The 12564-nt window shown below is 37.0% G+C and overlaps 1 protein-coding gene across 3 annotated transcripts in view; it reads right to left on the bottom strand.

Moving 5' to 3' along the window:
* Positions 1 to 12564, bottom strand: part of CCDC50 (coiled-coil domain containing 50) — a 79256-nt gene that overhangs the window by 27069 nt on the left and 39623 nt on the right. For all 3 annotated transcript variants that reach the window (XM_074329519.1, XM_019712621.2, XM_019712622.2), the window contains exons 4-5: positions 10044 to 10134; positions 1607 to 1724 (exon numbers count right to left, since the gene is read on the bottom strand). In XM_074329519.1, the coding sequence (XP_074185620.1) occupies positions 1607 to 1724; positions 10044 to 10134 (209 nt within the window). The remainder of the gene's footprint in view (positions 1 to 1606; positions 1725 to 10043; positions 10135 to 12564) is intronic.

The raw sequence follows: 12564 nt of genomic DNA, 5'->3' as shown, positions 1-12564 counted from the left end.
GGCACGTATGCCACTAAGTTTACAGACGAAGTTGACATACATCTAAATTTTTTGTTTGTAATTTTAGGTGTCCCTGAAAATCCACTGAATTCTTAACACAGTCTCCTGTCCTAGAGATACGAAATCTGGGTGACAGCACCTGGTCAAAACAACCAGGTTTAAGTTTCAATTCAAGTTGGCACAAGGTTTTAACAGAGGAAGTTTAAAATTAATACTTCAGTGTACTTCATTACTTGCCATCCTAATGGTTTTATAGACTTAAAAGATTAAAACAGTTACTTTTATTTGCAGTGAGCATGCCTCCAGAGCAGAATTAAAAATGAAAACACCAGACCACATTTCTAAGATTTTAATTAAATCTGAAGAGTAACTCTATCTTCTGGTCTCTAGTATAGCATAATACGGCAATAGTTTTTTTTGTGTTTTTTTTTTTGAATGATGTAATACATGATTGCATTAGAAAACCAGCGTAAGGAAAATGGGTATCAAAAAAGAGCAGGGCATTTTACATATGGAAGACGAACACAGCAAGCAATAAACGGAATCAACCTGCTTACTAATGATGGCACAGAGCTGAGGTCTACTGATGACGAGAAGTTCAGGACAACAGTGTGACTGGGCAAGAATGTACCTAAACTGTAATAATCCTGTCATCTACATCTATAGCCCTTTCATTCCACTCATCCAAGACGAGCACTTACTTACCTTTTATAAGAAACAGAGAAGCAATTGATAATTAGTTAGTCTGCAAGGGCCTTTGAAATCATCGACCTTAAAACCTTTTCTCTCTAGAAGCGGCCTTTAGGTTTTATTTACTTGCTATCCTGAGTACGGTCTCCAAGCTGAACTATAATACTCATACTAGAAACTATAGAAATGTCTTTCCTCTGACAGATCTTCAAAAAGGACTGAACAATACTTGCAAATACTCGTTTCCCAACACACTTTTAAGATAAGGAACCACCACCACCACAATTGCCACCACCGTGCTATCACCACCACCACACTGCAAAAGCAATCACTAAAGAGCTACTTTGAAGGAACTGCTTTCCCTCAGAAAATTTTCTATATGGTAATCAAGTAGCAAAGAAAGCATCAAGAGCAAAAAAAAAAAAAAATTAACAGAGAATCCTAAATTTTAATTTTGTCATCAGCAGGCTAAATCACTGGCCTATTTTTAAAAGACAAGAAGGGGAAAAAAGCTTTGTTATCCACAATTGATGTATGCTGTATCTTCTTAATTATCTGTGCCACTCTGCTGCTTCAAATCAGTAGTGCCCAGATTTCTTTGAGAAAAATCAAGCCCAGAGATGCATCCGCCCTTTTCCACACCCCCATCTATGTGCTTAGAATGCAATAACAGCATTCCAAGTGGCACCAACACAAATATGCATGCCAAATCTCACAAAACCATATTCAAGTGTTAACAGCCACAAAAATGGCTCTGGTCATCCAACTAAGGAACAGATGAATTCATTAGATTCAGACAGAACTCGGTGACAAATCTAAATGGGCCTTTACGTCACTTTATGGACAAATTTAAAGAAGTGTCTCACGGTTGAATCTAAGGATAGAGTAGGTCATGATGTAAGAACTGCTGTGTTACCTCCATCTTCATAATAGTAACTTTCTCCATAAGCACTGGATCCAGAGGACTCTGGAAAGTGTTTCTTTCGCTTTTTCTCTTCCTGTAACTCCTTTTCTTGCAAAAGGCGAGCTATATCCTGCAAAGAGAGGGAGAATGGAAATAAATATTACCAGAGCATGAATAAACTCCATACAGTGACCCTGCAGGTCAACAGGCCCACATTCCACTGCTAAGCTTTTGTGGGCAGCCTCTGTCTATGGCTCTGCAGACTTTCTGGCATTAAGCTCATGCAATTCAAATGCCACAGATGATTGCTCAACAGGAGTGGCACATGACCCAGAGAGAGAAAGGCTTTCTGATTAATTGAAACTTAAACCTAACTCAATCTGAAGACATTCAAGCCTAGTGTTCCTAAAGCTGGTCATACAACAGAGTTTTTAAAAATTCATATTTGTGGACCCTTTTACCAAGATGGTGATTCGGTAAGTCTGAGTGGGAAAGAGTGCAGTAATCTATAAAACTTGACAAACTGTATTTACAATTTAACTTTAAAACTTTTTAAAAGAATTTTTCAGCTGATCCTGATTGCCTTTGAGGACCACTGTCTTCACTGAAAAAGAGAAAACAGTCTTCCTCCTGTCTCCCTCCTGCTTCATTTCCAGGCAAGTTTTTAGTAGTTAGTGAGTGATGAAGAACATTCTGACCCTGTCCCCCAAAAGATTACTACCCCTTATAAAAACAAAGGTGTATACAAATAACTACAATGCAGTTAAATAATAAATGCCTCAAAAAGAAGGTCAAGATGTCTATGGGAGTACCTAAAGGAAGTATTATTTCTGCTTAAAGGAATTAGTGTACAGCTTTGCATCTGTGTTAGGTTTTGAACAAAGAACTGGATTCCAATAGGCAAAGTAAGGAGAACATTATTGGCAAAATTATGAATGTTTTAATGGGCATCAATTTAAGGAACAACCAATAGTCCAATTAGAACACAAGATGCAGAGTGCTGCAGAGATAGCTGAGGTTAGAAAAAGTATAAGGCTGAATCATAAGCATTCCTTATAGATAATCTTAAGTCTGGAGTCTATGATATAAGGGATAAAGAGTTACTAAATGTTTTGAGCTGAAGAGTGACAGTGTTCTGAATTGGAAGATTATTTCTATAAAATGGCATATAAACTTTATTCCAATACACTGTTTTGGAGAGGAAATCCATAGCTGTCACCAGATTCTTAAAGGCTCATACAAATACAGAAACAATACTCAATGGTGCAAATAGTAATAACAATCCTAGGTAGTTTAAGGCGCTTGCTTCTTTATATTTAAAATAAGGAATACAAGAAACACTTAAACATTAACAATTTAAATTTTGAAACAAGAATTACTATGCTTCCTTTTGCAATCTTCTGATTATATTCAAAATGAAGAAAATATTAAGACTACAAAGCAAACCTAAAAAAAAAAATTCATATGAAGAAATCAATTTCTTTCACATCAGTGTAGAAATAATTTGGATGCGGAGGCTAGGTAAATTAGCAATGATTATTCATATACTCTGATTTTAATGTTCATTGAAATAGCCTTACAAATTGGACTTTATATTTAATAAATGTCTACATCCAAACTTATAAATACACTATTAACATATTGCCTTTAACTGACTGATATGTTGGAAGCTCCTCATAAAACTGTGTGAAAGGTGTGTGTGTGTGTATAATTTGATAAATCATCTATTAAAAAGCCCATGTTATAGTGGACACTCACAAAATGTTGCAAGAATAAGAGGTAAAGAACATAATCCTACTTAACACAAACGTAATTTTCATGCAAAGAAATCTGAATTTCTAACACTTCGATTAAAAAAAATCCCTAAGCCTGAAAGTTCAAGCCAGAGATGCTTTAGCGACATTGGGAAAGAAATATTAACTATTAAAATGAATTTCTTTGAGCTTCAAACCTTTATCTATACAATGAAGAGTTTATTAAACTACTCAATCTTAAAGTCAATTTGTCTTGACTCCCTTATGCATCATTTTAATAAAACTGAGTGTTACAACATGCTAGCCGCTATATCAAGTTCATTACATTTGATGTCTTACAAAGTAATACATTAGTTAGGAAAATAGGGAGAAATGGGACAGATAACTTGTTCTCCCCGATCTAGCATCTTTTATACTAGTAGTTCCCAAATTCCTGAGGTGTCATGTTTAAAGCACACGACAATACATTTTCCTAAGTGGTTTTCATTATAGAAAAGAAAAAACAAGTTCCATTGCTATAACTACATAAAAATATAAAGAAAAACTACCAGATCCAATTGCTGGCAGAAATTATTAAACTACACACCAGGGACCCTACAAGTGTTTTCCTGGGATTGAATTTAGTCCTAATACATACATACGTGTAGTAATAAGCTACTTTCTCAATGTGAAGACCCAGGAGAGAAACAAGGATGATGACCCTTCTTCACAACGCATTAGCTAGTCAAAGAAGTGACTTTACTCAAGTAGAAAAGTAGTAATCACAATGTGTCATGCACATCAGCACCCAAATCTTTTGCTCTTTTAAGCTCTTAGCTCTTTTTTCTGTAAGATTCTACCAGATGAGCTAGGCTTGAGGAAGGAAAGAATAAAGAATTCAATGGAAAATTGCAGCTAGAATACAATTGTGGTTTAGCCCAAGTCAATTCTCCTCCCTGTTTTCCGACATTATTACTGTGCAATGAGTTCTGTTAGATATTTCAATATAAAGAATTTCCCCTGAAACAAGATAAAGATGGCAACTATTAGTCACAATTCTTGGATGTAGCTTAGTCACCCTTGACATAAACAATCTCCTTGGTCCTCAGCTTCCTTCCTGTTAAAGGTTAGTCTAGAACAGGATTTCCCAAGCTCTGTTCTTGAGAACACTGGTCTCAAAAGGTTCTCAAAAAAAAAAAAAAAACCCTTCAAAGCATTCAATGGAAAGCATGTATTATACCTATTTCAAATACAGAGTAGCATATTTCATAACCCTGATAAAAAAAAAAAGGAAACTTGTTACCTTACTGTAACCCATAACCCATGAATTTCAAAATTTACTTTGTGACAGAAGCCTTTTTTTTACATAAAAGATATAAAGCTTATGGAATTAGTGTTCCATAAAACGTAACTTGGGAAAACAAATCTAAAAGAACACATAAACTCTTTCGACGTCATTCTCCATGATTTTTAAATTAATCATATGCTTTAGGTAGACGTAGTTTGGGCTAGAATGCATAGAATAACTGTTACATAGAAGACTTTCTAGTAAATACATTTACTGGATAAGAATATACTATTATATTTCATCTCTCCCTTTTCTGTTATCCAAGTTCCCCCTGACTGAAAAGTTTGAAGCTGTGAGCATAAGGAAGGACTAGTTAAAGATCCCTAGAATGCTAGACGAAGTCATTTTATGAAAACATAGATTCACTGCCCCCTTCAATGGGCCAAACATTCTGTTAGAGACCTGTAGAGAAACAAGATACGGCCAATATCCTGCAAATGCTTATCTATGAAGTGTTAGAAGTAAACACATACATAATGTGAGAAGTACAAAGATGAGTCTAAGAAAGACTAATACCTACAAGTCGCAGTGAGGCCCACAGGAACCTGGTGCATCTTTCTCAAGTAAGTGACAAATTACTGAACCATGGTGTTAGGCTCCTTACAATATTGTTATGGTTTATATGACTTTATATCCGGGTTACCTCTCTCCGGGGAAACCCTGGGTATAACTACAATCTAAAGGAGATGTAAAGTTGTGATTGTGAAATGACTGTTGGAAAAAAAAAAAAAGCAATTCCATCAGATTGCTAAATTCTTTATTAACTAGCAATTAATATACTGACATCTAACTCAGTAGGGAACTCAAAGTAGGTATAATCCCAAAAGCATTACTCTGTAAGACCAGGAAAACAAAATAATACAAATTCTGTGGATTTAAAAACATCAGTATAAATAGGATAAGAATAGAGAAGAACTGCCTTAGTCAGAAGCCTCCCATTCACTCTCCTTTTCTGGACATTTACATATAAACTTATTTTTAAATTCTCAAAACATAGGAAAAAAAATTAGAAGCTAAAATGAATTGCTATTTGAGCTATTCTCTATATATTACCTACCAACTTACATAAAAATTCTTCTAGAACATGGAATTCTAATCAAAATGCCATAAAAAAGTACTACAGTTCACACTAGATTAATTTTAAATGTAAATTGGTTACTAAATTTATCCCTGAGCAGTTTATGTTATAAATGGCTTCAAATTATTGGACTAGTGCCACAGACTTTTCATAACATGGTTGGCCATGCTGTTTACTTAGGCACTAAAAAAAAAAGTTTTTTCCCTAAAATAGTTTCTCATTCACATATATTTGGATCTAGGTTCAAAGACACACATATGTATAACTACAGATATTCACACACACACACACTTACTTAAAAGTTTTATTTAAGAATAACTAAGTTAAACCAAGTAAACACACATTTCTTTGCTTTATCTAAACAACACTGACAAACGTGTGTGCTGTGATCAGAGGAAAAAACCCAGTAGAGCCCACTTCTACTAATCACAAACTCACACAGTCCAGTATTCCTAAAGGCTATATGACTTTATATCCTTTCAACAGGGTGCCTTGAACGAAATACAACTACTATATTCAAGACACTGTTCAAGAGTTTAAAAAAAAAAAAAGAAGGGGAAGGAAGAAGGAAAGGAGGGAGAGAGAGAGAGGAAGGGAGGGGGAAAGAGAGAAAAGAGGGGAAAAGGGAGACAGGGAGAGAGGACGGGGAGAAACCACAATGCTGGTAAGAATACAAAAGATCTTTTTCTTTTTTTTCCCTTAACTTTTCAACATCTGTCTCCCTGCAAGGAAATGCTACTTTCATTACATCTGTGCTCTGTTAAAAGACACATTAAAATTATACCATAACAAAGCTAGACATGTTAATTCACCCACACAAAGTTATATAACTTGTACTTCTCCGGTACAATATTGTTCAGGAAAAAAAAAAAATCTGTCCCAAGAGGAAAGGGGCCTTGAATTCTACATCTGTTGTTTGGGGGGATTATAACTGACCCAACAGAGTTGACCCTAAAAATCTCTAAAAGAGATTGACGGGGAAAATACCAAGAGGAATTTTCCACAGCCCTGCTGTTGAATAAAACATTATTAGCTAAGCAGACACTACAGGAAGTAGACGAGCATAGAGAGAAAAATAAAATAATTAGGGCAGTACATGAATAACAGGCAATGTTTTTTTAAGAGTTGCCCAGAAAACTTAGCACTACTGTCTCAGTTTCCTCTGAGGTACCATGGACCAAAATAAACAAATTAGCATTAGCCTACAAGGTCTGACAATTAAGTTTGCGAACTTGTTGCAACAATGTTGCTAACCTTTTTTGATATCACAGGGATTATGCATTATGAATTTGTATCAACTGGACAGTTAACCAAGTTTACTATTTGAAAGTGCTGAAAAGGCTGTGTGAAAAAGTTAGATGAAAAAGACCTGAACTTTTCACCAATAATTCACGGCTCTTGCATCATGACAACGCACCAGCTCACACGGCACTGTCTGTGAGGGAGTTTTTAGCCAGTAAACAAATCACTGTATTGGAACATCCTCCCTACTCACCTGATCTGGCCCCCAATGACTTCCTTCTTTACCTGAAGATAAAGAAAATATTGAAAGGAAGACATTTTGATGACATTCAGGACATCAAGGGCAATATGACGATAACTCTGATGGCCATTCCAGAAACAGAGTGCCGAAATTGCTTTGAAGAGTAAACTAGGCGCTGGCGTCGGTGCATAGCTTCCCAGGGGGAGTACTTCGAAGGTGACGGTAGTGATATTCAGCAATGAGGTATGTGGTAGTTTTTCTAGGATGAGTTCGCGAACTTAATTGTCTGGACTTGTACATCCTTCAGTGGTAAACTTTACTAACACAAATTTTGTTCATTTAAAATTAACAACATACCCATCAGTTACGGTGCACATTTTTCTATGGTGAAAGCCCTCTTCTAATCTAAGGCATCATTTGAAAAGTCAAAAAGTCTGAATCGAGTTTTTAAAGGCTAGCCTCACTAAAGCTTCACAACTGGAATTCTTATTTAATCTTTCCACTGTACTGATGCAGCGGGTCACTTCAGTAGATCAAACAGTAGTGGAAGACAATGTAGTGGGAAGCCTATAAAGGCAAATAAATTGTTGACGATATGTCAAATCACACCATCCTGGAATATACTTAAGCCTGTTTATTTTGTGCCCCCCCAATTTATCACATATCACTCTATAAGAGAAATCAGACTTGCTATAAAGAGCAGAATGGTGAGCAAAACACCCTGCAAGTAAGTGAGAAGGTAAGAGCAATTATTAGCTTAATTAGGTACCAGAGGCCTTATAAATGATCCCACTTAAACCTCATAACAGCCCTTTAAAGTATGTACAATTATAATGACTTCTCCAATTTGGAACCTGAGTTTCTACATAGTGAAGTGAGATACTGAAAGTCACAGCTAGAAGTTAAACAGCTAAGATTCAGTAGCTAATTCCAAAGTCGATGTGTTTTATGTTGTGTCACAGTGTATCTAAGTCAGGAGACCTGTATTGTAAAGACTATTCACTGGCATCTTATTATAGCTTTGGACCAATCACTTACTTCTTCAAGACATAATTTCTTCACCTGAAAAATGGAGTTATTCATTATACTGCTTACTTTATATAGTATCGCCATGAGATTTATTGTGATGGCTATTTAGATTCTACATGCCTAAAATAAAGTGTTTTGGTTTCTCTTTGTAGCCTGTTTTTCCCTGAATGGGAGGTGGGGGGGGGGGGGATCACAGAACACCAACAGCATTTATAAGAAGCCAAGTTAATTATTCTGTTATTTTTTAAATAGAAGCTTTCCTGTCTACAAAATATAATCACTTCTTTCAGTTCACAGTCTCATCCCCAAAGCAAAGTCTTGACTATAGAGAGGCAACACATCCTGCAGTAAGAAAGAGGTTCTGTGTTGATTAAAGGAAGGATAAAAACTAATCTCTAATTCTTCCTTGCAATTCTGATTACCACATAATCATAGTTTGTGTCTTAAAGAAACAGCTATACATACTCATACCAGCGGTCTCCCACTCACCTGGCAATGAACAAGGATGGCTCAGTGGGAGCAGCAGTGTATGTACACAAGTTTGCTGAGGACCCTGATCCTATCTATTTAATAGGGTGAGCCTACGTGCCCGTTAGCCCAGGATAGTTCCAGTTTATGTAATTATCAGTAGTGCCCCCTTTAACCTTGAGAAGTACTTATGATGCTACAATAAATCATATGATCATTCTACTATTAAAAATGATCAATCATTTTCTTCCTTATTATAAATCAAGACAGTGGCCAAGAATAGCACAATAGGTAAGAAAGAAGGCGCACAGAATCAGTGCAAAGTGAAAAAGAACTGTGAGAAATGCTGGAAACATAACATAAAAGCAAGTAACAGTTAACTGCATATTCAAGTCTTTTTACAAACCAAACACTATTGCTAATTTTAGTTATTTTGGGCTTTAAAAACAGTCCAACTTAAAAATATACACAGAATCAAACAGATGAGTGCTTGGAGCCAGCATATCATAGGAGAGTGAAACCATTAAAAAAACTGAGTGACAGCAATGACTGATCCTCGCCTCTCAGTGCCTACTTTCTGAGCCCTGTTCAGACCACACTTAAGCTCTGCTCTCACTAAAGTTGTGGGAATAACCTATAGAGAGACACCCTGTATTGGGTTGAAGAGTGTGCCCTAAAAGTTCATTTCTACTAAGAACCTTGGAATATGACCTTATTTGGAAATAGGGTCTAAGCAGATGTAATTAGTTAAGAAGAGATCATGCTGGGTTAGGGTGGGTCCTAGATCCAACGACTGGTGTTCTTATAGGAAAACAAGACAACACAAATCTTCAGGGAATAAGGCCATGTGACAATGGAGGTTGAAACTGAAGTGATGTGGCTACAGGCCAAGGAATGCCGAAGTGTCAGGAGCCACCAGGAGCTAGGAAGAGGCAAAGAAGGATCTTTGGTAGGATGGCCCTGCCAAAACCTTGATTTCAATATCCAGCTCCAGAACTGTGAGAGAATCATTTCTCCTGTTGGAAGTCACCGAGTTTGTGGTAATTTGTTAGGGCAGCCCTAGGAAACTCATCACACTTTATGGTAAAGTATCCATTATCATCTCTTAAGATTTCACCACTTACACAACTGATCTAGGGATGGTAAAGAGTGGTGCATGGAGGGCTATACTTGGACTATGTGCCCCAAAAGAGGAGAATTCTGCTGCCCATCGAGCAATCCTACACTGAGCCCATGAATACAAAAAGTAACTGCTGCAGAGCTGAGCAGCCCTTCCTCCATTGGGTGGAGGGGCAGTGACCAAGCTGTACCTCATCCTTCTTCTCCTGAATGCGTCGTCTCTCTGCCTCAATAGCCAGCTTCTCCTGGATTTCCTGAGCAATTTCACAGTCTTGTTGCTCACTAAAAACAAAGATGGAAACAACATGAATAAAGAAAATAAGAATGATATTTCTTAAAAATAAAACAATTTACAGAATGTTCACTATAAACTAGTGCATATTTTTAACCTCACTTAATCCTCACAACAATGATGCAAACCAGTCAACGCTGTCACAACTTTCAGATGAGAAAACTGAGGCCCCCGAGTAGTGAATTCATTTTCCTGAGATCACAGAGAAAATAAGTGGCAGAATCAGAATCTGATCCCCAGACACTACAATGGATGCTTTAATGCTCAATGCTTTTTCTATGCTACCAATGCTTTTTCTATACTACCATGTCACTTCACCCTACTGGGACCACTCCACAGAGAGACAGGCAAGTTTTCTCACGATTCTACAAAGGAGATGCAGGCTATGAGATTAGTGTCCACAAATACCCAAATACGGAGCGAGTACACAGAAAAACACTGACAGCAAGCTCACTTAAATGTCAGTGACACAGTGGTCACCTAGAAGGGGTGAGGTATGACTTAAAAGATTTTTATAATTTTTTAATTAATTTTTTCAGTTTCAATAATGCTTTAAAGGGGAAAAAAGTGTACATTCCCCAGCTTCAGTCCCCAGTAGAAACCTCTCTGGAGATACCAGTTTTCTTAATATGCTGGCCATTAAGAAAACCAAACGTTGTAACTAACATTGCTGCTACCATAGTTTTGTTTGTCTTGACATATTCATGAATTCAACAAAAATTTAAACACCACATTCTATGGTCCCAGCACTATGCTCAATACTGAAGATACAAACATGAGTAAGTCTTCATCCTGTGCTCAGAAGCTCCAGATACATTTTGGTGGGAGAAAAAAGACAAATCATTTTGATGGAGAGACAGATCCTTTAAATCAGCACCTATAAAACAGCAGTTCCAACAGAAAATGGAGTTTGGCTCTCTCAGAGATGGCTACAAGTCAATGGGCAGCTTAAAACTCTAGAATACAATAGCTCTGGGGAGCCAAACTTTATACAATACTGTTAGCTAGGAAAGGTGAACATAAACATGCTTAGAGTTTACTACCTAAAAAGATGCTGGAATAAAATTACAATTGTGATTTATATACGTTGTTCGTTTGCTAAACAAACATATCCTCTTAGTCTTCCCCTGCAAGTTGAACTTAAAATACTCAATGAATCTCAGTCTTGGTTGCATATTCCATGTTTAATGGCAGTCTTTTCTAACTGGAAAGTGTTGGGGGGAGGGTAGCAATATCCCAACTTTTCTGGAATTGAAATCCATATATTCTAAACAAATGTGACAGATAAAATAACAAAAATTATTCTCATTTGTATAAGGAAATGATCACTTTCAACATGTTTGGAAATAGGGAGATGAAGGTGAAAATCGATGAGTGCACACATGTAGGTGTGTATGCACACACAGACAGAAAAGGAGGAAGAGAATACAAGACAGAGAGTACAGGGCATATAAGAGTGATAGTGTACTTTTCAAGATTTAACAACTTATTTTTCTTTTTGTTTTTATTCTTTCTCCTTTCCCTCCCATCTGCTTCAACTGTTGTTTCCTTGATGCTACAAGCATACCTTGTTATCTGATTAATCTCCAGAATGCTGACTGGAAAGAAACTGAGTCAGCCCTCAGTCATCCGGGCACCAGCAACCAGGCTACGATTCTGGACTGCAGTTTTCCATCAGATGACATATGAATCACCCCTCAGACTGGGTTCGAGATAACCATCATGGAACAAACTGGACCCCAGGACACATTCTCCCAGATGCCAGCCCCAAGGAGTGACACACATGACTAACTCCCCTCTCCTTTGTTCTGCTTCTTCTTGCGTACCTATAAAACCCCTCGACTGTTCTAAAAAGGGGAAGGTGGCCTTTGAGACAGAAGTCTGCCATCTTTCAGAATGTCAGCATTTTGAATAAACCTTTTGTGTCTGTCAGCACTTGTCTCTCGATCATTGGCTTACGAGTGGCAAGTGGCCAAACCTGAGTTCAGTAACAGTCAGAGATACTAGATTTTTTTTTTTAATTAGTAGGAAAATCACTGGACAAGATGTCCACGGATCTGATTTTTGGTCCTGCCAGTGAATCATGTCCTCTCATGTCATCTTACAGCTATAAACATTTTTAGACTTAATGACTTCATGTTTCAGGTCTAACAGTCTAGGATTCTTAACCATTCAAGCCAAAAAACTGAAAATAAACAAAAATCTATTTAGAACAATTTTTACTAATATATCCTCCTTTTATTCACTCCCTTCTAATATTAATGATTAAATTATGGTCTTAGTTTTCGAAGACTTTTCTACGTGGCTCCCCCAAATTACCATCAAATCTGTATAGGAGTAAGCAACTACTAACTACCTGCAAGGTGTTAACAGAAGGGAAGAAAGCGGAACCCACTGGAGAGAAGGCAAATTGAAGTGTT

The sequence above is a fragment of the Rhinolophus sinicus genome, linkage group LG01 (assembly GCF_036562045.2).
Source record: "Rhinolophus sinicus isolate RSC01 linkage group LG01, ASM3656204v1, whole genome shotgun sequence".
NCBI lineage: Eukaryota > Metazoa > Chordata > Mammalia > Chiroptera > Rhinolophidae > Rhinolophus > Rhinolophus sinicus.
The sequence above is the reverse complement of the archived record's forward strand: the minus strand, read 5'-3'. Positions and strand labels throughout refer to the sequence as shown.